This window comes from Cydia splendana, chromosome 21 (assembly GCF_910591565.1).
Source record: "Cydia splendana chromosome 21, ilCydSple1.2, whole genome shotgun sequence".
Classification (NCBI taxonomy): domain Eukaryota; kingdom Metazoa; phylum Arthropoda; class Insecta; order Lepidoptera; family Tortricidae; genus Cydia; species Cydia splendana.
Window position 1 is genome coordinate 15,252,813 of NC_085980.1, and position 26,503 is coordinate 15,279,315.

At 39.2% G+C, this 26,503-nt stretch overlaps 1 protein-coding gene across 1 annotated transcript in view; it reads right to left on the minus strand.

Annotated features, from left to right (window-relative positions):
* Positions 1-26,503, minus strand: part of LOC134801060 (actin-binding LIM protein 3) — a 106,171-nt gene that overhangs the window by 19,943 nt on the left and 59,725 nt on the right. The window contains exons 2-13 of the mRNA XM_063773588.1: positions 14,561-14,721; positions 13,864-13,982; positions 13,363-13,634; positions 12,408-12,465; positions 11,927-12,080; positions 9,715-9,813; positions 9,209-9,301; positions 6,522-6,593; positions 4,385-4,562; positions 3,590-3,717; positions 961-1,072; positions 629-810 (exon numbers count right to left, since the gene is read on the minus strand). Of these exons, the coding sequence (XP_063629658.1) occupies positions 629-810; positions 961-1,072; positions 3,590-3,717; positions 4,385-4,562; positions 6,522-6,593; positions 9,209-9,301; positions 9,715-9,813; positions 11,927-12,080; positions 12,408-12,465; positions 13,363-13,634; positions 13,864-13,982; positions 14,561-14,721 (1,628 nt within the window). The remainder of the gene's footprint in view (positions 1-628; positions 811-960; positions 1,073-3,589; positions 3,718-4,384; positions 4,563-6,521; positions 6,594-9,208; positions 9,302-9,714; positions 9,814-11,926; positions 12,081-12,407; positions 12,466-13,362; positions 13,635-13,863; positions 13,983-14,560; positions 14,722-26,503) is intronic.

Below are 26,503 nucleotides of genomic sequence, written 5' to 3' on the forward strand. Positions count from 1 at the left end.
TGAAAATCACCGAGCGCCGGTTTTACTTTTTAATTTTTAATTTTTTCTAGTTACGACAGCCAACATGGCAATGATAGTTTCATTCAGCCAAATAATTAAACAAGTTTGTTGGTGAAATATCGTATTCTTTAGCATTTTATTTAGACAATAACAAATAGATATCTACTTTATATCGTGTAATAATATTTTTTGGACGTAATAAATGTTTAGTGGCGAAATAACATTTTTTTTGCACCTTCGAACTCTTTGGTTCAACGTATGGATTTCGGTCAATGAGGTTGTCTATGTTGCTCTAACTAAGAAATATGTTATGGATTGATGACGTCACTGTTTAGAACGCTTCTGATTGGCGTTTCAGTAATAATGGCCGATTGAAGAATTTTGCACTTTTATTTTATTGAATATATTAATAATCCTTCAGTTTACACTGAGATTGGGCGATTTTTTAGAATCATATTAACAAATATGTTTCTTTGAAACCATTATTTCCATGATTCTTTGTTACTTGCAACAGGCCTATTCTAGGACTAGGACCACAACTTTCTCCATCTAATTTCCTATATTTAGGCGTAGAGAATAATTCTACGACCACTATTCTATACAGTGAAACGTAATGTATTATCCATACCTGTGCGATACCAGAGTCAATTTTAGCGAGCTCCTGGTGTTCCCTGCGCAGCTGCGGGTCGCGGGGCTCCTGCGCGCCGTTCTTCCCCGCCGGCCCGTGGCCGTTGACGCCGTTCATCTTGATCTCCTCCTCGTCGCTGTCGGGAACGCCTTTGTACGTGTCTGACCAGCGACGTCTCCTCTCTTAACATGTTTTAAAGTAAGTACAGATGTAGTGCATAATTTTCCATCGTATTTTCACGGAAACGTACGAACGTGTCTTGCTATTTCAGTCATTCTCGGTACAAAAAATACTGAGGTTGACTAAAGTAGCATGACAAATAAAAATCTCACCAGGGTCGGTATAAGGATAGGGCGGAGCGGGGAAATCGTCTCTTTCTATTTTAGGCTGCGTGCCGGGCGGCGGCTTGAATGCCGCGGGGTAGTGCGACAACTCGATGGGTTCCTGAAAAAAAAAATTCTGTTGTAATAGGCCTGTTGCAAGTAACAAAGAATCATGGAAATAATGGTTTCAAAGAAACATATATGTTAATATGATTCTAAAAAATGGCCTACTCTCAGTATAAACTGAAGGATTATTAATATATTCAATAAAATAAGTGCAAAATTCTCCAATCGGCCATTATTACTGAAACGCTAATCAGAAGCGTTCTAAACAGTGACGTCATCAATCCATAACATATTTCTTAGAGCAACTTAGACAACCTCATTGACCGAAATCCATACGTTCTCACCAAAGAGTTCGAAGGTGCAAAAAAAATGTTATTATTTTGCCACTAAACATTTATTACGTCCAAAAAATATTATTACACGATATAAAGTAGATATCTATTTGTTATTGTCTAAATAAAATGCTAAATAATACGATATTTCACCAACAAACTTTTTTAATTATTTGGCTGAATGGAACTATCATTGCCATGTTGGCTGTCGTAACTAGAAAAATTAAAAAATTAAAAAGTAAAACCGGCGCTCGGTGATTTTCACTCAAAATTTACATGTATCTACTCGTAAATAATTAATCTTAAATTGCAACCGTGTGAGAGTTTTTGTGTAAAATGAGTTATTGTGATAAATTTTTGTAGTGTATTTATCATCCCTAATCGTAATATATGGTGCTGAATTAACAATATCATTCGGATTCAAGGGAAATTCGTAACTGTAAGTATGTAAACAATGTCTACCACCCTACCACCAACTAAATGGTGACGTCACAAATGTCGTGCGAGGCGTTTCCACGCGAGTTTTAAACTAGCTATAATAAAATCCGTTGGAATTTATCGTAATGGTCAATGACTTGCCTCAGGTTATCAAAAATTCGGCTTGCCTGCTTTTTGCGGATGATCTAAAGATATATTTACCTATTAAAAATATTTCGGATTGTGCTAAATTACAGAGTGACATAGATAGTGTAGTTTCATGGAGTAAAGCTAATAAGTTGTATTTTAATACGTCCAAATGCGTGACTATTACTTTCACTCGAGCGCGAGGCCCCATTGTACATGACTACCAAATTGACTCGGAGATTTTAAATAGAGTGACAGAAGTTAAAGATTTGGGAGTTAAATTTACTGCTGATCTGAGGTTTAGGGATCATATCGTCAATATCTGTAAGAAAGCCTATAGAATGTTGGGTTTTGTGCTTCGGCGGTCCCATGGTTTTACAAATATTGGCGCTATTATCGCCTTATACATACAATGCATTAGTCCGCAGTAGGCTTGAGTGCAACGCAGTGATCTGGGCACCCCATGAAGCGAAATATAACTTAATGGTGGAGCGTATCCAGAACAAGTTTATTCGTTTTTTGTACTGGCGGAAATACGGTGTATACCCTTTCTACCCCTTAATGTATCCGACTTTATTTGTGCTTGGCATGGTAGGGTACAAAGAGCTGCGGGTGCGCAGGGAACATATATTTTTAAGCTACTCAGGGGCAAATTGTACAATAGTCAGGTATTGAGTTACGTGTGTGTCTATGTACCCGATAGGTATGTGTGGCGCCGGTGTCGGCCGCGACTGCTGGCCGAGCCGCGCGGGCGCACCAACCTGCTAGGGCTGGCGCCACTGACGCGCACTGTGCGGATCCTCAATAGAATAGCGGAAAATATTGACATATTCTCATGTTCTTTGAATGAATTCACAATAGCAGCATTGTATATATTATGTTATAGACGAAATGACATACTTTAGATATTTTTATTAATAGTTACACTATTGTCTTAGGTTTACCTGTAAAAATAGTTGTAAGTGTGGAAATAAAATAAAATAAAATAAAAATGCAACTATTTATGTTAAAGTTATGAGTATAACTGAAATATTGTGTTTTTCGGAACCAATACAAGTGTACCGACAATAATAAAAGGGATTTCAAAATTTGTCATCAGGTCTATTGTGGTAACACAGTTTTGAAAGTGATGAAAAAATAGTACTTAATAATTAGTATAATTACTCGCTGTATGACTCACCTCGTTGTTCATGTGAGGGGACTTGGGCCGCGGGGTCTCGCTGCGTATGGAGTCCACCAGCACCCTCATTCCTGGCCGGGAGGAGGTCTTATTGCTGGCTCGTGTCACTCGCTGTATGACTCACCTCGTTGTTCATGTGAGGGGACTTGGGCCGCGGGGTCTCGCTGCGTATGGAGTCCACCAGCACCCTCATCCCTGGCCGGGAGGAGGCCTTATTGCTGGCTCGTGTCACTCGCTGTATGACTCACCTCGTTGTTCATGTGAGGGGACTTGGGCCGCAGGGTCTCGCTGCGTATGGAGTCCACCAGCGCCCTCATCCCTGGCCGGGAGGAGGCCTTATTGCTGGCTCGTGTCACTCGCTGTATGACTCACCTCGTTGTTCATGTGAGGGGACTTGGGCCGCGGGGTCTCGCTGCGTATGGAGTCCACCAGCACCCTGATCCCTGGCCGGGAGGAGGCCTTATTGCTGGCTCGTGTCACTCGCTGTGTGACTCACCTCGTTGTTCATGTGAGGGGACTTGGGCCGCGGGGTCTCGCTGCGCATGGAGTCCACCAGCACCCTCATCCCTGGCCGGGAGGAGGCCTTGCTGCCGGCGCGACTGCTGGCTCGTGTGCTGGCACTCGCTGGAATTAAAAAAACAATTTTTAATATTGCATTCTCAGGAATCAAGAAATTAATTTAATTACTACATGAGGGGATTGTTAGCTCGTAGTTTCCTTCAAACTTCAAAACTCAATCAAACACAATCCTTAAATTATATCGCGTTAGACCTCTTTATATCACTAAATATGTGTACAAAACGGAAGAGTTTAAAGTGCTAAATGAAACAGTTCACACGAAACAATTTATGAAATGGCTAATTATAATGTCATGGCAAGGTCGCCATGTGAGGCATTAACCATATAACGTCTTGCTTGTGGCAAAGTGTTAAGGTATAGATATATTGTGGTATGTTATGATAAAACAAGATAGAAATGTCAACGTAGCTTGTCTTTTCAATAATAAAGTTTACGAATTGATAGTTACAGTGTTTACGATGGTAGCTAGAAGCAATCATTTAAAATAAAAAGCTTCGCTTTTGTGATGAATATGAACTAAAGCGTTTATAATTATTGTTGTTCAACGTAACATTGTAAGAAACGTTCGAGTGTGGAGTGTGTAACGAATGTCAAATTGTGTAGTAGGGTGATATAGGGCGCTAATACTCACACGGCGGGCGGTAGAAGTGCGGCTCATCAGGTAGCTGTAGGTAGTGAGTTGTATAGTTGGGTGATGTAGGGCGGTACTCACACGGCGGGCGGTGGAAGTGCGGTGAGGCGGGCGCGCGGTCGTAGGGCTCCAGCGGCCGGCGCAGGTAGCCGGGCTCGCCGGCCAGGTAGCTGTAGGTGGTGATCCTGGCGGGCGACAGCGTGCCCGCGCCGCGGTACTCGCGGAGGATTAGTCCGGGGGACACTGCACGGGACCCGTACTAAAATCATACGTTATACTCATACAATCTTTGGGTCATATATTGTTATTAGAGTAATCACTAATCAGAGTCAGTCAAAGCACTCATGTACGCACCTTGTCTCAGTGAAAACATTTCTCGAGAACAACAACAGTTGAGACGGACTAAGTATTAAAAAGTGATGAATTTACAATCGACTCTTTGAAAAAAGTGCAAGACAATGCCAACTAAGCTTCTACGAGTACATACATATTTACACATTATTTCACGAAGTAACCCACGATCAAATAATATCTAAGTAAGTCCTGTATCTACGTTACTAAACACACATGCTCGTTTTCTATACATTACCCAAAAAGCATCAACATCAAATAAACTCCAACGCATAACTGCGTCCCTGGCGCTTGCCAAGACTCGGCTCTTATGTAAATCAGTCTTAACGATCGGTATGATTCAACCAGTGGCTGTGTCCCAAAAATATGAATAAAAAAAAACACATTATCATTTGTAATTTTTACTATAAAATATATAGTTAGGGAGGCGAATAGGGGAATTTTCGGCAATACTCGAGCGTGGCAGTTTAAGATATGAGAGATACCTTAGACCTAATAGAACAACCTTGTAAAGTATTTAGCTCTATATGTAGTGACGCGCGCCTAGGATAGAGGATCAGATTAGTAAAAAAAAATGGATAGAGTGAAATACTCGAGCGCCTCAGATTAAGATATTGGGGGTTGATTTTAGTGTTTAAAGACTAAATTTAACTAATCTGACGATAAGTCCTTGACGCCGCCGAGTTATAGGGTCGCGAACTTGTAAAAAAAAAACGTTAATCCGGCATTCTCGAGCGCGATTTTTTTATTTTTTATTTTGAAGAATATAATCTAAAACTTACTAAAAATACAAAATCTGCCGGTTTCCGCATGACCGGAAGTGTGGAGGAGCCATTTCGTCTTCCTAGGAACGCGTTGCGGCATATAAGTCGCGAACGATACATTTTACAAAAAAAAGTTTAAATAAACAAAAAAGGTCTCTTTACATTTTTGTCCAAAGTTAAAACTTTTTGACTTGAAGCATCATAAAATTCGGTCAGATTAAGAGAACCCACCAACATTTTTGTCAGATTAAAAAAATATGCTTTCAGGCTACCGAGATAAACCTCCCCTATGAAAATCTGACGCGCTCGAGTATTTCAAAAAAACTTTTTTTTTTGCATTTTCAAAAATTCATCGTAACTTATCGTCACGCCGAAATCGTCAGTTTTTTTAAAGGAAGCTTCCTTGGGGCCTACTTAACACCCCTTCCGAAAATCTGACGCGCTCGAGTAAATTTTTTTTTTTGCATTTTTGACTACTTTATATGCCTACCCCCACCACGCAAACCGGCAGATTAGTATACCGTTGTTATCAGAGGCACTCGGGGCATACGTAGTATGAATATCTGACGCGCTCGAGAATGCCCAAGTAACTGTTTTTTTTAACATTTTTGAAAAACCGTACACGCCAAACCCACCGCTAAAATGGTTTTTGCCATACGAGCTTTTCTTTTCGAAATTATTTTATCTTTCGATTTTGATAGGTCTCGACGGCGCCGTTGAATTACGCCATTTAGCTACCTCGCCTCCCTAACTAATACGAGCACCTACTATGATTGAAAACTCGTAAGTAATAAAATAATCAGAAATAAAACTAAATCATTTAATTTAAATGTGGTTTTGCACAATTGAAAAACCATTTAGGTATTTCATTTTAATGGGATTAACTTGTAATTTATAGGAAACGCTTCTACTAAGATTTCAATAATTATAGCCTTTTGAATAACTATAACTTAAGGTCTACTGATTTTCGAATATTTGGAAAATATGTCGTTGTATTGGATTTGAAAAATTATATAAAAGTTAAGAAAAGCATATTCAAACATTTTTCTTACTATGCATAGACGTAACCAAAAGTAATATAAAATAAAAATTAAAGTGCGGACCTTCCTGGTCAGGCTACTGTAGGGGCTGCAGTAGGAGCCGTTGACGCTGGGCGTGCGCGAGCGCAGAGAGAACTGCACAACAACAACACTCGGCATTCTCCCTCTCGCTCTGTCTCACACACCGACTACGCTACAGTAGGTATCTCGCCCCCGTCTTTAAAGCTTCGCCAACTAAGCTTTACCCCAGATTATATGATTGCTCAATTGAGTACCGTAAAACCACCCACCAGTACTACACCTATGGTCCTGAATTTCAAAACTCAATTAAGCACCAATAGTAATTTTAGTTTTAGTATTTTCTAGGTGTTTTACGCCATTTATGAAACAGCATATGTTGCCTTAACACTAACAATAGTCACAAATACCTAAACCAAGCTGTTCGAGTTGGTTTTGGACCATAGTTGTGAGGTTTGTGACTATAGTTTGGTGGTTATACGGTACTCAATCATTTTGTTTTTATATCAATTTTGCACTAAAGTGACAGAGCGGTTGGACAAATTGGAAGCAATCGCATTTTTTTTTTAATTTCTGGGATAAAGCACAAGGTTTTTAGCCTTACGCATTTTTTCGAAGCGTCATATTTTTATGTAAATATAACGCCGATTTTATTTAATTATTCTACTGTAGCGATCCTAGCATCACCTTTCGACGGTATTATGCTCCAAGATTATGACATTACTGACTCGTACGAGTAGATCAAACTTAAAAGATTGGTGTAAAATCTCTTTGTCAAATGTAACACCGGGAAATATTAAAAAAAGTATTCTACAAAGAAAATAGAAGTGTAAATACGTGCAGGGCTGTTCTGTTAACCCTTTTTACTTCCACACATCTATCTACAATACAATAAGTAATGTTGTGAACACACAGTGTCTATATAGGCGTTCAAGATAGTACTTTAATTACTATTATTATCTGGAGAAAGCCAATAGCATATTTATTTCATTTGATTTTCTGATATAGCGAAACATTCGTAGGCTTGATTAGGAAGCATATTGCTAAAAATGCTTTAACATCAAACGGAATAATTCTATACTTTGACGAGTTCTCCAGGTAAACGTTGTGTAGGTAATTATGTATGTCTGGTCCGAAACAGGTGCTGCCAAAAGGTGGTGCTAGTAATGGTCAATATGTTGAGAGACAGAGACCCGACACCACCGTACATCGTATTGGAACCCTTTTATTTAGGAAATTTGTGCAAAATGAGGGCCTTTTTGCAATTGACTAATCGATTTCAATTTAGAAATATTTCGACACTAAGTGAAAGATTCAAACTCATCTCAATTTAGAACCAAAACGATAACTTGTGTAACGTCGTGTGAGATTAAAGTGTTAGAAAATCTTACAACCGTGTTAGATTTTACTTTTGCACCTTGCTGCTTTGTAATAAGGCGGCAAATGTAAACATCTTCGACGTCGACTGTACAAGCAAGTTATATTAAAAGGCATTGAGTTAATACTATAATTTATTTGATTGCAATTCTCAGCTTCATTAGTCAGTTAATAGGGTCCAATACGGTACGGAAGCCGGGCGAGGGGCAAGATGCATTGCAAAACAACAATAAAGGCACTGAAAAAAGAAAATAAACAACATCAAATTAAATATAAAAGTATTGTACAAACGTACAGTGAAATCAGACTTGCTAACGAATATTTTTTAGTTATATCGCATTTGCACTAAAGAAATATTTGCACATTTTATCCGTGAGCACATTCCCGAGTTCACTGTACTGAAATAATTTAATAATTGAAAATGCACGTCAATAATCTCGCGTTTTATAAGCCGCTTTTCATACAGAAGCTCTATGTTCATATTATTTGTCTCCTTAGAGCATTTAGTAACTGGAGATGTCATCGCTGTAATTTTCTTTACGAAACAGTCTGCCGATTTTTGCGGGGGAGGGGACGTCAAATGTATTGCTATTTCTACATGTTTTGTACGTAACGTACAAATAGCCATGTCAGTCCATACAAAAGTTTGCACAATTGTGCAAGTTTTTCGGCAGAGGGGTAAGCTCTTAATGGCGACTCCAGTTATTAAATGCTCTAAGTTTGTCTCGAATGACTTGAGTAGGTACACATAATTTATTGAAACAAGTACAATTATATTCCGAGATATGAAGGAGACTTGTAAACTGCGAGAATTGTAACTACATCTACGTTGCGAACATCGAATACATCGTGCATGAGCTACGAAACTAACGAAATTCTTCCAGAGTAGAAACGTTCTTTAAAATGCCTCTACAAGTTATTGGACAACAATGCAGAATTTCTTGGCTTTTTAATAAACGTTTATGCAATTGGGAATTAATTAAATAATAAAGAAGTATAACAAGTCAAAAAACTCTAGTGCATTGATGAAAAAATCAATACGTGATCATATCATCATGATGGATCTGTCTACAATATTCTATAATCAGTAAAATTACATGAACTAAGTCCACACAGAGACGCCTTAGATAATTGAAGATTTAACAAATGTGAATGATAGTCTGTGTTGAGATAAATTCGTTATATTGTTACCATATGTTACAAATAACGCGAAATAATTTTGACATAATCGTTATTCAATTTTGGCTAGGATTGGTGGCGATTTATCCGCACAGTCTACCATATTATATAAGAGTGTAGTAGTAGTAGGTTGTATTAAAACTGTCACGTGTGCACATGTGTGTGTGTGTGTGTACCTGTAGTTCAGAAGAAGCCCGTTCGGGGTCGTGGTCGGGGTCGGCGGGGTCGCGCGGCGCGGGGCCGCACCGAGGGTGCCAAATTGCTGCGCCCTGTCAAATGTTCTTATGAATACATGAGGTAGGGTACGTTGAGACCCATAAGTTAGTTCTGTATAATAATCAATATCTGTTCTCAATATTGTGTCTCAATAAATGTTAAAAATAGATTATGAAATATGTACAAAAAATTGTAGGAGGGGTCTCAGGAGGCTATGGGTCCAGTAAAAACCGCAAGCATGGCTTTCAAATTGACTGAATGGTTTCCAACTTAAAAATAATGTAAACTTAGTCCTATCTACATAAAATTTCAAAAATACGCTCGCGTGTAACTTTCGTGCCTTGAATATCATCTATTCAAGGAACGAAAGTATCTCTATTTTATTTAAGGTCGATTAAAGTTACGACAAAAGTAGGACCATATTAAAAGTTTCGACTATGATAATTCTCGACCTGTTATAAGTTACCTGAAGGAACATTTCCTCGCCGTCTCCGAAGGGGTCGCCACACTTGGAGCAGCGCGCGCACGTCGGGTGGAAGTGGTGGTTCTCGCCCGCTTGCAGCACCTGCCATATAACAATGTTTGTATATCTTTCAAACGATTTAGTTCGAATAGCAAAATGGGGAATTGTATGATGTTTTATTCCAAGTAATCTTGCTTTCAACAAAAGCATTAGCGCTTAGATCCTGCGGAGTCACTTCCACTTTAACAAATTAAATTGTTTAACTACTTCCTCCTAATTATTCTTATTAAGTGTAGCCTTCACTTTATTAAACGGTAGTTCTTAGCTTCATATTAATAAGGGTCAATTCATAACTGTCAAATAAGTGATTTTAGATATCCACTATTACAAACAATTTTTATCGCGCAATTATAATTTATAATCCCTCATAGGTTCATATCCTACTGACTGCGCCAATTATGTACACCACACAATGCCGAAGTTTATTGTTGAAAGAATGGTTTGACTTTAAACTAGTGGCTCTGTGAGCTGTAGACCTCGCGAGCAGAGCTTGAAATAACATGGTGCTAAGAGCTTTAAATACACCGTGTTTTTTTTGATTTCCGTTAATTTCAAGGGTGCATTCCTGAGCTTAAATCAAGTAACTTTCTCAAAGACACCGATGTTCTAATTAAGTCCATTTCGGAGATAATCCATGATTTATTTTTTTACTATAAGGCCTCTACAAGCGTGTACACTTGCCTTAGGGCCGGCTTACATATTGATTAGTGTTTAGAATGAGTTCATACATTTGCTACTAAACTTAAGTACAATCTCGGTCGATTGATGTACGAAATGACATTGATATGTCACAGATTTCAATTGTTTGGTTGAGTTAAATGTAATGCCCGTGTTACAACAACGCTATATGCTACATTTAATTACTTTTTAAACAAAAAAAAAACAAAAAAGAAAACAAAAAAAATTTTTTTTTTTTAAATTAACTATGCCATTTAGTTCTTATAAACGTACTTAACTATACCCCGAAGTTAACGGAATTCAATAAAAACACGGTGTATAGTAAATTAAAGAAAAACAATACGAAATTTATGTGTAAAAAAATACAAAAAGTTATAATATCCCAGCATACAATTACTGGGGATCGAACCCAGACCCTCTGTGCAAACAGAAAAAGCGAACATTTACAAACTGAGCCAAATAGTTCTCAGATGGGTTGACGAAATTTAGCTACTCCTTCTCAAATTAAAATTAGTTAAAATTAAATATCTAAATACCGCCTAAACCAGCGATAATTTTTTTCTGCATTTTTTGCTATTAACTCTGTAAACATGTCTCAAAAAGAAAAAAGTCTTATGAGGGGTCATCCATTAATTACGTCACACGAATTTCTAGGTTTTTTTACCCCTCCCCCCCTCCTTGTCACACTTGGTCACATTTGGCAAACCCCTCCCCCCTGGTGTGACGTCACATTTCTTCAACGAAATCGGCAAATATTTATTTAATATTTTATCAAAATATTTTTGACAAAAGAAATATTAGTAATTTTATAACCCAAAACTGATTAAGAAATAACATTAAACGAATAAAAACGATTATCGTTTCAAAAACTTGCTATTTAAATGATAATTAGCGTATAAATAATTTAAATACATTTTCGGTTACTGATGAAGTTAAAGTGACGTCACAAAATTTATGACTCCCCCCCTCCCCCTTGTCACAACATGTCACATTTTCTTGACCCCCTCCCTCCCCCTAAACGTGTGATGTAATTAATGGATGACCCCTGATATCGATACGACTATTTGTTTAGGCGCCAGGTATCACGACTCCGCCATTTTTAAAAATTTCCAAAAACCGGATTGACAAAAAAAATTTATTTAGTCATAAAATTCGGTCACAAAATTTCACGAGAATCGGTTAAGAATTGCGACCTGTAGAGGAGAACATCCGGACATACGAAAGCAAAATGCCCGAGTCAAAACGTAGACCTTCGCTTCGCTTCGGTCAATTACTACGGGATATAGTATAACCCCCTTATTCATAAAACTTTACGGGCCTTATTTAGTTAAATTATGTTTTTTCCCTTTCTTACAAATACATAAGTCAAAATGACAGATAAAGACAAACGATGTTTAGCTAATTGAGGTTTGTAGCGCGTTTATGAATGAGGGGGTAAATCTGAGTATTTAATGTTAAGTTACAATAGTTTGTTCACCTTGCCCGCGATGTACCGGTTGCAGTACGCGCAGCGCACGCCGAACAAACGCTGGTAGTCGCGCTCGCAGTACGGCGTGCCGCCGCGGCCCATGTACTCCCCTTGCAGCACGCAGCCGCACGCGCCGCACGAGAAGCACCAAGTGTGCCATTGTCTGTCAAGTGACACAACATATTATTATTCATAATAAATGTGTGAGTTTGGGGATAGTCTTACACAGATCGACTTGAGCAAGGGTATACTATCGTCACAATCGAATTGAGTACAAATTTAACGTGAAAGTTGTCCAAAAAGTTGCAATGGTTCTCCGAAACTTGAGGAAAAAATATCAAAAATAAAGAAAATGTACTTTTCAGAAGAGAAATATTCGATCCCCATACAAATTGAGAAGCTTTCAAGATGATTCTATCTGGAAATTTCGCAATTTTGTAAATTTTTCGATGACACAATAATGAGTAATAAAAAGGGTTTGCTCGTTTACCTGTCTAACGCCACCAACGCTTGTCCTTCAGACAACTCCTGGCCGCAGCCCGCGCATTCTGCAACAAAATTGACGATCAAACAGTTAATTCGACGATGGAAGGGTTAACCGCATTAGCAAACTTAGTGCGAGCCTGTCCACCACCTTGATTGGCCTCATCAAAAACTTACGAATACGATGTTTTATTTAACAGGCCGTCATTAGGTAATATTGGAAATATTGGAATATCATTCTAGATTATCTAGATAAGAAATGAAATATCGTAGACTCGGATTTCATACAAAGCATTTTCTTGGGTGGAGTCAGTTCTTGTTCTAGACATAATTTGTTGTTTTTCTCAGTGGAAGGCAGGACGCTTAGTACAAAGAGCGATGCATTGCAGGCAGTTATTCACAGTGATAGTGCAGTTAGGCAATGATTTCACACAAATGGAGAATGTAGTATGATATAGTTATCGATTAAACATAACGTAAATCCCGATAAAACATCCGTTCTAAACAAATGAGAGTTGTCTAAAATCAAAAATAGACCATTTTCTCGTACAAATATACAATGTATGTATGTATCTAAATTTTATGAATTTAATTTGAAAATGATATTTTTTAAATTTTATTCATTGTAATTATTAGGTATTCAGAAAAAAGAAGTGCCCGATTTGATCAAAGTAATGTTTCATAAAGTGCAGCCCAGCCCGTTAAAGAAACTAAATATTAAGGGTCGGTTGCACCGAACTGTTCGTATCGTTAAAAGAGTTCGCTAAATTTTTATGTACGAAAAATTTCATAGTAAAGCGCCGGGGCGCGCCGGCTGACGTTGATCAGTCTGTCAAATGTGGTTGGTGCAACTGGCCCTTAGTTAATTGATTTAATACGGTTTTCGGTTATAGTTTAAACAGGATTAAACTGATTAAACGGATGTTTGATCAGGACGGGTGCAAATGGATGAGAGTGCGGACCATATCTTTCTCGTTCACCATTCTGGTCGACGAGGCGGTCGGGGTCGGCGCGCAGCTCGACGCGGTCCACGCGGTCGGCGGAGGCGGGGCGCGGCTGGCGCGGCGCCGCGTCGGCGCGCGCTCGGGTGGGCGGCGCCGGGGCGGGCGCGGGGGAGGGGGACGGCGAGGCGGCGGCGCGCGCCGTCTGCCGCTGCAGCGGCGCCGCCACGCACGAGGAGCACACCACCTCCGCGCCCGTGTACGTCACTTTCTCGCCTGATGGGAACGCGCGTCTGGAAACGACAACTTCCAAGATAACTGAGTCTCTATAGATAAGATTCAGAAGGAATGCTCCTGAAATTCTACAATCCGCCAGGTGTTCGGTTGATCATTCAAAAATACTCAAGAAAACCATGATGAATGAAAGAACACTTACCCGAATCAATAAAGATCTTAAAAGAGCCGTTAATGCCCTGAGCCAACAAAAATCCAACGTATTTATTGAAAACAAAGTGTACTCACTTGCATCTCGCACACGTGAAGCACTTCTGATGGTAGGTGTTCCCGAGCGCCGACACGACCTCGCCTTCTACGTACTGTCCGCACGCTGCACATCTCGTGCCGAACGCGCGCTGATAATCCTGCAACACAAAATATACGGTTAATGTTAGGCCGATGACTAGTGATGACCCATAACACGAGCCTCGCGAGGAAATGAGGAAGGCAATTATGACAGTGACAACATTGGTCTTTAAAAAAACCTTTTGCAAAAATGATGCACTGTTTCATCTTAAATTCCGAAATGGAAATCCACTAAGTATTTTCCGAAAAACCCTAAAATTAGGATTAAAGCTATGTGTAAGATGTAAATAGTAAAGGACAATAAAAACAACAACACAACTTATGTATCATAGTTTGCAATAAGCGATTATGATGATGAACGAGCATTTATCTTTTGTCTCTCATGACACTAATGGTATGGAATCTGGAAGAGCGTCATCAACAATTCCCTTTGACCGGCTTTTCCCACTGCCGCACGAGGCAGCTCGCTCTGTCCTGACATGCCTCGTCCGAAGCAAAGTTCGCGCGGCCTGTCTACACAGGCCGAGCTTCGTCGTGCGGCTGGTACAATCGCGAGGTAGCTTTTTCTGTGTGGACCAGGAGATCTATGTAGACGCGTTTGTTCAAAACATAAGGTAGAAAGTTAAAAGTATATAACCTGCGGGCAGTAGTAGTGGCCGTCCTTGCAGAAGAAGCCCCCTTTGGCGAGCGAGGCCGAGCACGAGCGGCACGTGAAGCACGCCGTGTGGAAGTACTTGTCTGACACGCGCAGCACTTCTCCGCTGCACTTGCCGCCGCACGCGCCGCACACCACCTTGCCTGCAACAATGTGAAAACATTACTTAGGAACAAAGGAACTTAGTCGTCTACCAAACAAGGCCTCAATTTATCAAACGATACCGAAATCATCAAATTCGAATGTAGAGTCAGTTAATGTTTTATGCATTAAATTTGTAGAGGCATGGCATGAGACCGTAGGTATATTTTTGCGCGCATATTGTAAGATAGGTATTATTTCAGTTGACTGTGACGTGACGTTCGAGGTAGCGCGAATCACGCGATTCGCTTCCACAAATTTAGCACTCCAGCCAGACGGCCGAATTATTTCGGCGGCAATAAAACCAATAACAGGCGAAACATGTGACCGCCGCGTCACGCACTCAATCCCGAGGTGTCGCGCCATCCAGCCATTTCGCTTAAATATGCATGCCTTTGTTTCTAAATGGCATCCATTTACGTTGGTCGCTACGAGTAAAAACGAGGGACCGTAGTTGTATCCGTAGGATTTTTCTCAAGTAGGTAACTAAAGTAACTTTCAAGGGATATATAAAAAAGGGACGTTAGCGCGCACATTAGCGTGCATGACGTCATTCAAGGTTTGAATTAAGCTCCATGAGTTAGCCAAAGTTACGACATGCAATTTGTATGAAGATTGAGGAAATTTCCTGTTTCAATCTTACTACATACCAGTACCGGGAACATGCCCCAACGGAATCCAATGCTCGCCTCACTCGCCTGCAGTCGCTAAGCGGTGATAACACACCAGCTGTGCCGGTAATTGGTTGCACAATAAATTAGAGTCAACGTGTTGGGGTCAATTGACGAGGTGGTGGGGTCGCGCGGTAAATACAGGTCCGCTCAGTCGTAAAAGATAAGGTGGCGCAGAATGGATTGGATAATCACGTCGCCGAGTGCCCGCGTATAAAATTGTACTGAAAACAACATCCTTAATTGACTATCGGTGGTTATATCTTCGCAATTTTTTTAACGAATTGTAGTTAGCGCGTGATTAGGTAGTAGGTTACCCTACCTACTACTACTACTCATAGAAGCAATGGTAGGGAATCAAAAGGATGCTATTGGTTACCCTCTCGTGCATGACAGGAGGCCTGTGCCCAGCAGTGGGACGTATATAGTCATTAAACTTAAGTAATCATGGGTTTAGATAATCTGTGGCTTGAAGAACCGCCTCATACGAACTGCATAGTGCATACCCTCCACGACCATTACATGGCAAATTGTTCGAGCTCTCCGAGTTAAAATTTATTGCAAATGCTATAATAAAATATCACTGCTGTAGACCTTCGAATACGAACGTTTGTTCTGTAATCTAGGGACCAAATTTTAATAGTGACAAGTAACCATACCCGTTTGATAAAGTCGTCGACAAAGCAGTAGGTAACATATCAAATATATACCTAGTAATAGTAACATGCCGGAACTTTACGACAGCCATAAAACCAAGGTCAGTGTTTATTATTGTTTTTAGGTCACTGATGATTGGTCGCGCTTTTTAAAATACACTTTTTAACGAGCATAGTAAAACTCGTTATACTACAGCAACTCTTTTAGTTGACCATAGAAGGACCGTATGTCTGCAGTGAATTTTACAAATTGTCCGTTAACATCGTGGACGATGGTACAGACGGTACAGTCGCCATCAGAGATATGGGAGAGCTTAAAACGTGCTTAAAACGATCGAGATAACAGTCACACATGTAACAGAATTCACCAACATAATATCTGTTGAACCCTTTAGGGTTTATTTTTCAATAAACATTTCAAAACTTAAGTATTGAGGGACCAAATTACATGAGCACCTGATTAATTTTGATGTAATTGTATGGTATCACACGATTTACGTCTTCCGTACAACTAAGCCAAGATATCATAGCATGAGTAATAGGTACAATTGAAAAGCAAACGTCTATTATTCAAGTGCTCTTCATACATGCTAGTCAAAATATAAGTGCATAGTTTAAAATGAATCGTAACAGATGAAGCTCATGCACGGGACGTTCGCTCAGATTGCTCCGATACCAGCTCAGAGCGCATCTGGGCACACGTCAAACATCTGTTCGATTGCAACGCACGGGAAACTCGCCCCTATATACATATTCAAATGGCGTCGATCGTGTAGCACGAGCCATAATCACCCGCTCTGCGATTCCCGACCTTAATGCTTGGAAAATTCAGATTGGAAGCAGATGCGCTCAGCACGAGCTACGTTACCTGCTGAGTGATTTCGAACCTTAACACTATACCACTGACTATTGATTGGAACATTGAAAGCAGATGTAGCGAAGCACGTGCTATGCGATTAGTAAAACGCATGTGTAACTTTAATCTGATAAATCTATGAGAAGTCTTATAACTATTGAGATAAGGTATACACTCCTTTGACGTGTTTGTTTTTATAAATATAACTGTTGGGGTCTTCCGGGATTCTTTAGTTATCTTTACGACAGACAGTTTTTTAAAAGGGGGAGAATATTTAACTGACAAGTTTATTTAAAGTATTCTTTAATTGTGTAATTTATTGTAATGGTTGCTGCAAGTGGAAATAGTCTCATAATCCTGAGGATTCAATAAACTTTAAGCCAATTCTTTAATTGTGTAATTTACTGTAATGGTTTATGCTGTAAGTGGAAATAGTCTCATAATCCTGAGGATTCAATAAACTTTAAGCCAATTCTTTAATTGTGTAATTTACTGTAATGGTTCATGCTGTAAGTGGAAATAGTCTCATAATCCTGAGGATTCAATAAACTTTAAGCCAATTCTTTAATTGTGTAATTTACTGTAATGGTTCATGCTGTAAGTGGAAATAGTCTCATAATCCTGAGGATTCAATAAACTTTAAGCCAATTCTTTAATTGTGTAATTTACTGTAATGGTTCATGCTGTAAGTGGAAATAGTCTCATAATCCTGAGGATTCAATAAACTTTAAGCCAATACTGTTTTAATTAAGAAGGGGTTCTTATCATTTAACTAAAACATATTTTTTTCCAGTGCACTTAACTTTATTAACCGACTTGAAGATTTCAAGGGAGGGGGTTCCCATTCTCAATTCAAAAGTGGTTTTTTCTATGTACGTTCCCGGATGTCTTGAAAATGGCTATGGCCGTTTGGAAGATTATTTTTTATTTGAAATATTGAAAGGCTATCGGTATATGTATACTCCACATTTGGTTCCTTATAGGTATCTATAGATTCTTTATAATAACTCACCCACTCTCAAAAAACGACATTTGAAGAAGTTGAACCGCTGATGAATATGATGGCATAGTCTTTTGTGAACCCTTACTTTTTGATAAAGGTTAATTTAGAAGTTCTTCAAAAATCAAAAGCTCCATCTGACAACCTCACGCCTCTGAATGGACAAGATGACTCGGCTCCGACCGAAATCAATTAATTTGACTTTAGGCTGACGAGTTGACAAGTTGACTCCAATCTGCGGTCAATTGGGCGCGGATTGAATCTAATAAACGCCTTTTATTGTCAATTGGACGTGTCAAAATAAAATCTTGTCATCAAAGGGCCTGTTGGAGATGAACGTTGGCTTAACTGCGATTAATTGTTAACGGATTTTATGCACTAATATTTTGTATTGACGCTAATGACGTTAAAGGGATAAAGGCCATGAAAGATTGGATAATAAAACAATTCATACTGATATCTGACAATAACCGGTAATGAAACACAATCCATCGAGTAGTCTAGTAATCAAAGTAGACTTAATTTAATCCAGCGTTGATAATTGCACTGGAATTTCGCAATTGTTTACCCTCAGACGTCAACCATAACTCAAACAAAGATCAAACTTGGAGTTCCGAGTAACGTCGATGCTCCATTTCAGGAATCCGCAGTGCAGCTGGAATCTAGGACGGGTTCTGTGTTCCCGTAGCTCGTTGCAATCAGGTGGCCAGTCAGCCAGTATAAGTGGGACCGCAAGGTGAGTAATCAGAGACAATTATGGTGTTAGTTCCGTCAACTGTCATTCTATCCCGTCATATCCCGATACGAAAAACGACATACGTAGCTTGAATACATTCCAAATTTCGCCAACGAACCAGCCCTGTTTAATATAAAATCATGCTCAAATAAAAGACCCCTTTGTACACACACATGTAGGCCGAACTACGATTCACTAAATATAATAAATAAAGCTTGAATAGTTCCGGGAGTTTCTAAATGAGGAAACACAATCGGCCAGTCACACTACCAAATTATAAACGAACTCAAACAAAAACATCGCAAAAAATCGTCTATGAGTTGCGTGAGTGACTCACAGAGATGGCGGTGCAAAAAACTCGACAACAAAATAACAGGTGACTGACAGCGAGCAAAAACTACTTATGTAATATTTAAATGGATATAAGAACAATTGAAGATTGTAAAGACAATGATGCTATCTAAGCACTATGCTGGTTTACTATTGTAAGTTTCCATGGCGACTATTTATAAAGTGGACGGAGTTACAGATGCAAATAAAATTAAGTACTAGTGGCTCTGAGAGCTGTAGACCTCGCTTGGATATCTTATTGGGCACGATGAAAATATAGTTAAAAAAGAAAACAATACGAAAAGTGCAAAAAAAAATACAAAAAGTTATAATAGCATATAATTACTGGGGATCGAACCCAGACCTTCTGTGCAAACAAAAAAAGCGAAAGTTTGCAAAATACGCCATGATGGTTCTTACTTAAGGTGACGAAATTTAGCTACTCATTCTCAAGTAAAAACTAAATATCTTAATACCTCCAAAACCAGCGAAATGAAATTTCTGAATTTTTGGCCATTTAATCTGTAAACATGTCTCAAAAAGAATACACTCTTATGATACCGATACGACTATTTGTTTAAGCGCGAGCTATCACAACTTTTCCATTTTGAAAAATTTCCAAAAACTGGCTCTACAAAAAAAAAATATCGAATCATGGAATTCGCTTACAAAATTTCACGAGAATCGGTTAATAATTGCGACCTGTAGAGGAGAACATCCGGACATACAAACTAAAATATCTTAATACCTCCAAAACCGGCGAAATATTTTTTTTGAATTTTTGGCCATTTAATCTGTAAACATGTCTCAAAAATAATACACTCTTATGATATACCGATACGACTATTTGTTTAAGGGCGAGCGGTCGCAACTTTCCATTTTAAAAAAAATCTAAAAGCCGGCTCGACAAAAATGTTTTATCGAATCATAGAATTCGGTTACAAAATTTCACGAGAATCGGTTAAGAATTGCGACCCGTAGAGGAGAACATCCGGACATACAAAAGCAAAATGCCCGAGTCAAAACGTAGACCTTCGCTACGCTTCGGTCAATTAGAATTAGATTTGCACACTCTGTTACCAAATGTGGAAGAAATTGACGCACTGGAAGTTGAATATTATTTTCATTATTATCGTTACTTTTGGAAGTAGAATAATTTATGATCAATAATCAAAGAGAATGTCAATGAGTCTTAATGGATGGCAACAGTGTTGGGTACTTTTACAAGACAGTAAAATCTCGTGACAGTTACAGTTCTCTCAGAATATATGTAAGAGAGGTACTTAAAATACTTATTAACATTAACAGTTTGAAGTCAGAGAGATTCAGCTCTAATGCCGGTAGGTATATTGTTGTTAGCGAATAATTAGTGAAAACAAATGATTGCAAATAGCACTCTCGATCGTATATATCAATCCACAATCAGTTCTGAATAAATATCTCGTTTGTTCGCTTGCCTTTCCCCGCGTGCCTGTGCGGTCGATACTCAAGACTACTGATGAGACGAGATGACTAATAAAAAGTTTACTTACTGTTACTACGTACTGCGAATTATCATTTAGCAGTAAAACAGGCGGAGCAGGATCTAGTTAATACTTATTGTGTCGAACGGTATATCTACTAGTGGCTCTGTGAGCTGTAGACCTCGCGAGCAGAGCTTTAAATTACATGGTGCTAAGAGCTTTAAATATAGTAAATTAAAAAAAAAGAACAATACGAAATTTAAGTGTAAAAAAATAAAAAAAGTTATATCCCAGCATACAAATACTGGGGATCGAACCCAGACTCTGTGCAAACAAAAAAAGGGAAAATTTACAAACTGAGCCAAATAGTTCTTTGATAAGTTAACGAAATTTAGCTACTCATTCTCAAGTTAAAATTAGTTAAAATTTAATATCTCAATACCTCCGAAACCAGCGAAATAAATTTTCTGAATTTTTGGCCATTTAATCTATAAACATATCTCAAAAAGAAAAAACTCTTATGATATCGATACGACTATTTGTTTAGGCGCGAGGTATCACGACTCCGCCATTTTTTAAATTTCCATAAACTGGATTGACATAAAATTTTTATTTAATCATAGAATCTGGTCATAAAATTTCACGAGAATCGGTTGAGAATTGTGACCTGTAGAGGAGAACATCCGGACGGACATACGAAAGCAAAATGCCCGAGTCAAAACGTAGACCTTCGCTACGCTTCGGTCAATTACATTACGATTACGCGTACAACGACTTACTTATCATCATATTATTATTATTATCATCAACTCTAACATCAAATTCAATATATTTCAGTCGTTATGGATCGTAATACTGGGATTTTTATCACAATATAAGGGGGGCGGGGTAGTTGATATTAAGCTATAAAATAGAACGAGAGGTTTACTTATATAAATATGTAAGGTTCACAACACAGGTTCTTCAGAAGATGCTGCTATACCATCAGAAAATAAAATTATTGAGCAAACACCGGACCAAGGAAGTTCACGGTTCCAAGCTACAAGAAAAAATCCTGGTCTTTAACCTGTTACAATTGCAGTAATTAGATTTAGAGGTTTTTCATTTATACACGAATACAATGAGGAGAGCGTCATAGAGTTGGCGTGGAAGGTGACTAACAAATTCTAAAATTCTTAAATGAACAAAAATCATATAAAAGTTGAAATAACAAGACCAAATAATAGTCAGTTTTGTTCCTGGAATGTAAATTACATATTTAATGTCTATTTTACCGATACGAGGCATCGAAGAAATGATGTAAGAGTCGCTGGATTCCGTCACGCTTGTTATACGATTTTCTGGATTCTGCGAGGGCAAGAAATCTCGGCGGCGTGTAATCGCCACTCATCATTACAGTTTTTGCCGCACATCATATTACTCGACTGTGTCGAAACCGAGATCGTGCAATTACGTGCATTATCTAACACGGGATAACTACATGTTATTAGTAATCTAGACAGGCTGCGGTAATGTGCCAGCCAAGCCAGCCGAAAAGCGAGGAGATATCTCTCTCTACATCGCAATTTTACTCTATGGAGTCCTTCATATATAATTGTGAAACTAGAGCAATGCAAAAGTGTACACGCTTTTAATTACTATGTGCGAAAAGTATGTTGGGGAACTAAAGGTCTAATGCCTTATCTAGTGTGTCCTATAGCCTACAGGGGGTAGTCACTACAAGCTCACAGGCAATATAGAATTTTGATAAAAAAAAAACTGTGAGATATCTATCGCACAGCCCTTCTTTAATTACACGATAAGTCTGTATCTCTCTAAAACAATCGTAATCACTCATGTGATCGTCGCTTTTCTATTTCCACAAATTATCGTAAGACTTCGGAAATAACGAACGTCGCTCAATAATACAAAATCACAGAATTCAAGAGCTTTGAATCCCAACATTCTTTAAACGACAATCTTGTCATGGTACTTGGCTGGTTCTCTGTCACGATTAATTAAGTGTTAGTCTCAGAAGATTATCGTCCTAAATACGGAGGCTGAGTCACTAACGCCTGTCAATTATTTATCGGCGTCGTATCGCCTTTTACGATTGGGATGGTATCGAGTAGCAAAAACATACATTATGTAACGGTATCTACACATGTGATAATGCTAATGTCGTCATTACGAGTATAATTCCAAGCGCTGGTGCGTGACTCACCATATTGCCAATACGGTCACATCAGTTGTCATTCCAACCGGTTACTAAGAACAAGCGACGAGAGCCGTAAGACGTCCACAGTCGGACATAAAGCCTCTTAGGCCGCAACTACACAGACCGCGGACCGACGGAAACTCGATCGGTTGCCAGCCTTGTAGTAGACGCCTAGCCTCTCCAAGGATTACAACGTGTGCTGCTCTCATGCAAAAATTTGTCAGACCACCTTGTTGGGGGCATTTTTCTGCTGGCTGGAAGGAAAGGCAGTCGAGAAGGCTGGCATTTCCGCTGTGGCTGCGTCCTCTAGTTCGCGGTCGTCATTCAAAAAGCTTTCTACCATCACGGTCATCGATTCTACGAGCCACTTAAGTCTTTGAAACATATCTTGGTAATGATAACGCATACTTCATTATCAGATTTTTTAAATGAATAAATATTATCTTATCTTATACTTAGGGCTCTCAAGATCACAATACACTAGCCCGAGGAGTCGACTGGATTGATCAGACGCACCAACGGGAATACGCGAACAACAAGTTAAACGACTACAAAATAGATGTTGATTATGTACAGTCACCTGCAATAATAAGTTACTCTTCGAAGACCGCAAGAATATGTGACACGCTCTTATGGCTCTTCAAATAAGATTGAGTCATATATTTTTGCGGCCTTCCTTGTGTAACATATTATTGCAGGTGACTGTACACAGACGACGTCCGATTTGGAATAATGTGTCACTGACGGCACCATCGCGCAATCGTACGGGTATTTATTTATATTAAAGAACCATAATGAATGATAAAACAGCTTTCAAGGATGTAATACACTATACATTGTATTGCGCGAGTGTAGGTGAAACGACTTCTTAAAACAATCAATAAGATTATAGAGACCTATAACAACTATCGGAGATTTCAACCTATGTGCTGACCAGATACTGTTACTAACTTGAATTTAATTTTAAACTGACATGGAAATACAAAACATTGCTACGTAACAAAGCTTGATAGTTGCCAAGACTGGAATATGGATGAGATGACGATGATGATGATGATGTCTAATCATCATCATCATCGTCATCTCAGCCATAAGACGTCCACTGCTGAACATAGGCGTCCCCCTTGGACCTCCACACGTATCGGTTGGAAGCTACCCGCATCCAGCGTCTTTCGGCGACCTTAACAAGGTCGTCTGTCTATCTTGTGGGTGGACGTCCTACGCTGCGCTTGCTAGTCCGTGGTCTCCACTCGAGCACTTTTCGACCCTATCGGCCATCTTCTCTGCGTGCAATGTGGCCTGCCCATTGCCACTTCAGCTTGCTAATCCGGTGGGCTATGTCGGTGACTTTAGTTCGTCTACGGATCTCCTCATTTCTGATTCGATCATGTAGAGAAACTCCGAGCATAGCCCTCTCCATAGCTCGTTGAGCGACTTTGAGTTTTGAGTTTTGACATAGACATACCTAGACAAAACTGACTCATCCCAGCGATTAGAATAAACCCTCAACTAAATGTCGAAATAAATATATGATCCCCAAAGCCGGTGTCGCAACGTCGAGTCCCCGGGGATGACCCGCTTCAATGCGCCATTCTACTTAGCTAACAAGGCCTCCTATTTCACAATATTACTCGTCCAAGGGTAAATGAATTACGTATCACTTAATTTTAGCCACACAAACACATGTGTTAAAAAGTTTTTGGGATTCATATCGAGAGTTGTTTATGAAGTTAATCAAACCGCCAATTATTTTGTTATGGCTTCGTAGAGCTGATTTTTTTTATCTTCATTAGTTTTTTCATCTGTTACATTCCGCCTTAATTAGTTTTTAGATCTGTGAATTTCAGAACATTCATGGATAGTTTTGATAAATAATTAATGTTGATGTTACATTACAAGGTAATTTTTTTAAGATTACAGTCATGACATGACATACTCGTACATCCAACTTAAGGAGGCCACTAAATATAATAGGGCCAAAGAGAGAAAGTAAGGCCCTTCATCATCTACACCGCCAACTATGATAACGAACGCATTCTAAAAATAGAACCGTTAGTAAAACTGTACCCGTGATTGCTTCCAACAAGAAAGTAATCGACAAACTTGTTTACCCCAACACGCCAGATAGTGTGAATGCTATTTGTGCAGTAATGACATAGAGTGTCATAATGGCTCATCCCTAATCACAGCCATTACCGAGCGAAGGCGCACGACTCGCCATTCCTAGCACTTACCACTGATCAACCAGCATATATAGACCTCAAAACGTATGACCATTCTGCCTACTAGGAGACTATTCTTGGACTGACTTTTTAGAGGTATTTGCTTGGTAAGGGATGTGAATAGCAGCACCAGCTCGCCGATTGCTGCCTCTTATCGACTACGTGAGGTGTTAATGTGTTAACCATACTCAGGCATTCTGAACGAGAAAATATTATGTGGGATACGACTTTCGGTATAAAAATTAGAAACACCGCAACTAATCTATTCGCTATTTCACAGGAAGTAATTAACAAATAAAAATTGCATAGCGGGCAAGAAAGCTCGTTAGTAAAATTCCATGAAAGCATTAGCAATAACGCCATTTCTGCAGCCCATTGAAGTTTCTCCAGCAGGCTGCGGTCAGCGGAATGCTCAGCCTGCGTCTAGGTTTCTAATACCAAGTAATAAATCTAGTTAATTAACCACCGATGCCAAAGATACGCTTATAATAGAGAAAATATACGCAAGATACCGCGCACAGTCGTAACCCTTTTAAAAGCACGAACAATTAACATGTTATCTCAGTAACTTAACAAATTAGTACAAAGTGTAATGGCCCGAACTTTCTCCCTTGTGCAATGCCTATCGATTTTCACTTTACATCACGCCGACACAATGTTTAATGCAATTTAAACTGACAAGCTACTTGCGAAACACACGATTCAAAATAAGAGAGTGCAGCGTTAGTGTTGTATTAAGAAAGGGGATTTAATGTTTGTGGTGCGCGCGGTCGAAAGCTTAGCTTTGTACGGAATAGAGAAACTAGCTGTAATGATGATGGATGCGAAGCAAAAAGCATATCACCTGTTAGTAACGGGCCCGGGTCAGCGTCGCGAGTCATTTGTCATCCAGCTAGCCTAGGACAGATTGTGCCGTCAATCAAGTTGCTTTCTCTAGCAATGACTAAGACAAATTGTTTATATTCCCGTCGTTCAAAGGATTCTAGTTACAGCCTACACGAGGTATAATCTGTCACGAAGACCAATATACGTGGAGATTGTAAAGTGCTCATTCCGGTCCGCGTCAACAGTCATTAACGCGTCAATTTGCATTATCATTAATATCATTATACAATCGCTCGAGCTCGAGACGCCCGAGCTGGCCGTTGCATTAATTCTCAAGGTCGTACGTAAATTAAACCCGCTTGTATAGTGCCGTCTATATCTTACTACAATTATAAAACACGGTGAGAATATGATAGAAGACTTAATTACCTATTTACTGGATGTTCGTTAACGTTTTACGCAAAAAATGGCTCGCAAATAGTACACCTAGAATGCGTCTTATGTTAGAAATCATCCCCAAATATTTAAATACAAGAGTGCGAGGCAGGAAAACCTAGTTTTCAACGAATCTAAAGGATTTAATGTTTAAATAGCTCAAACCTTGACCGATATCAAAGTCATACAGGATGAGCGAATTCTCGTTCCCTCGACCCCCGGTGACATCACCTCTACCATGCCATGTGTGTGATTAGCACTTTGTCACAACACATGATCGGGCTATTGTTATTTAAATACAACCATCGAATTGATAGCTACTTTACATAGTTTCTTGTACATGTTAATGCCAATGTTTTGCCGAGTGAGCGAGTGGCGTAATGGCGTTAGTGC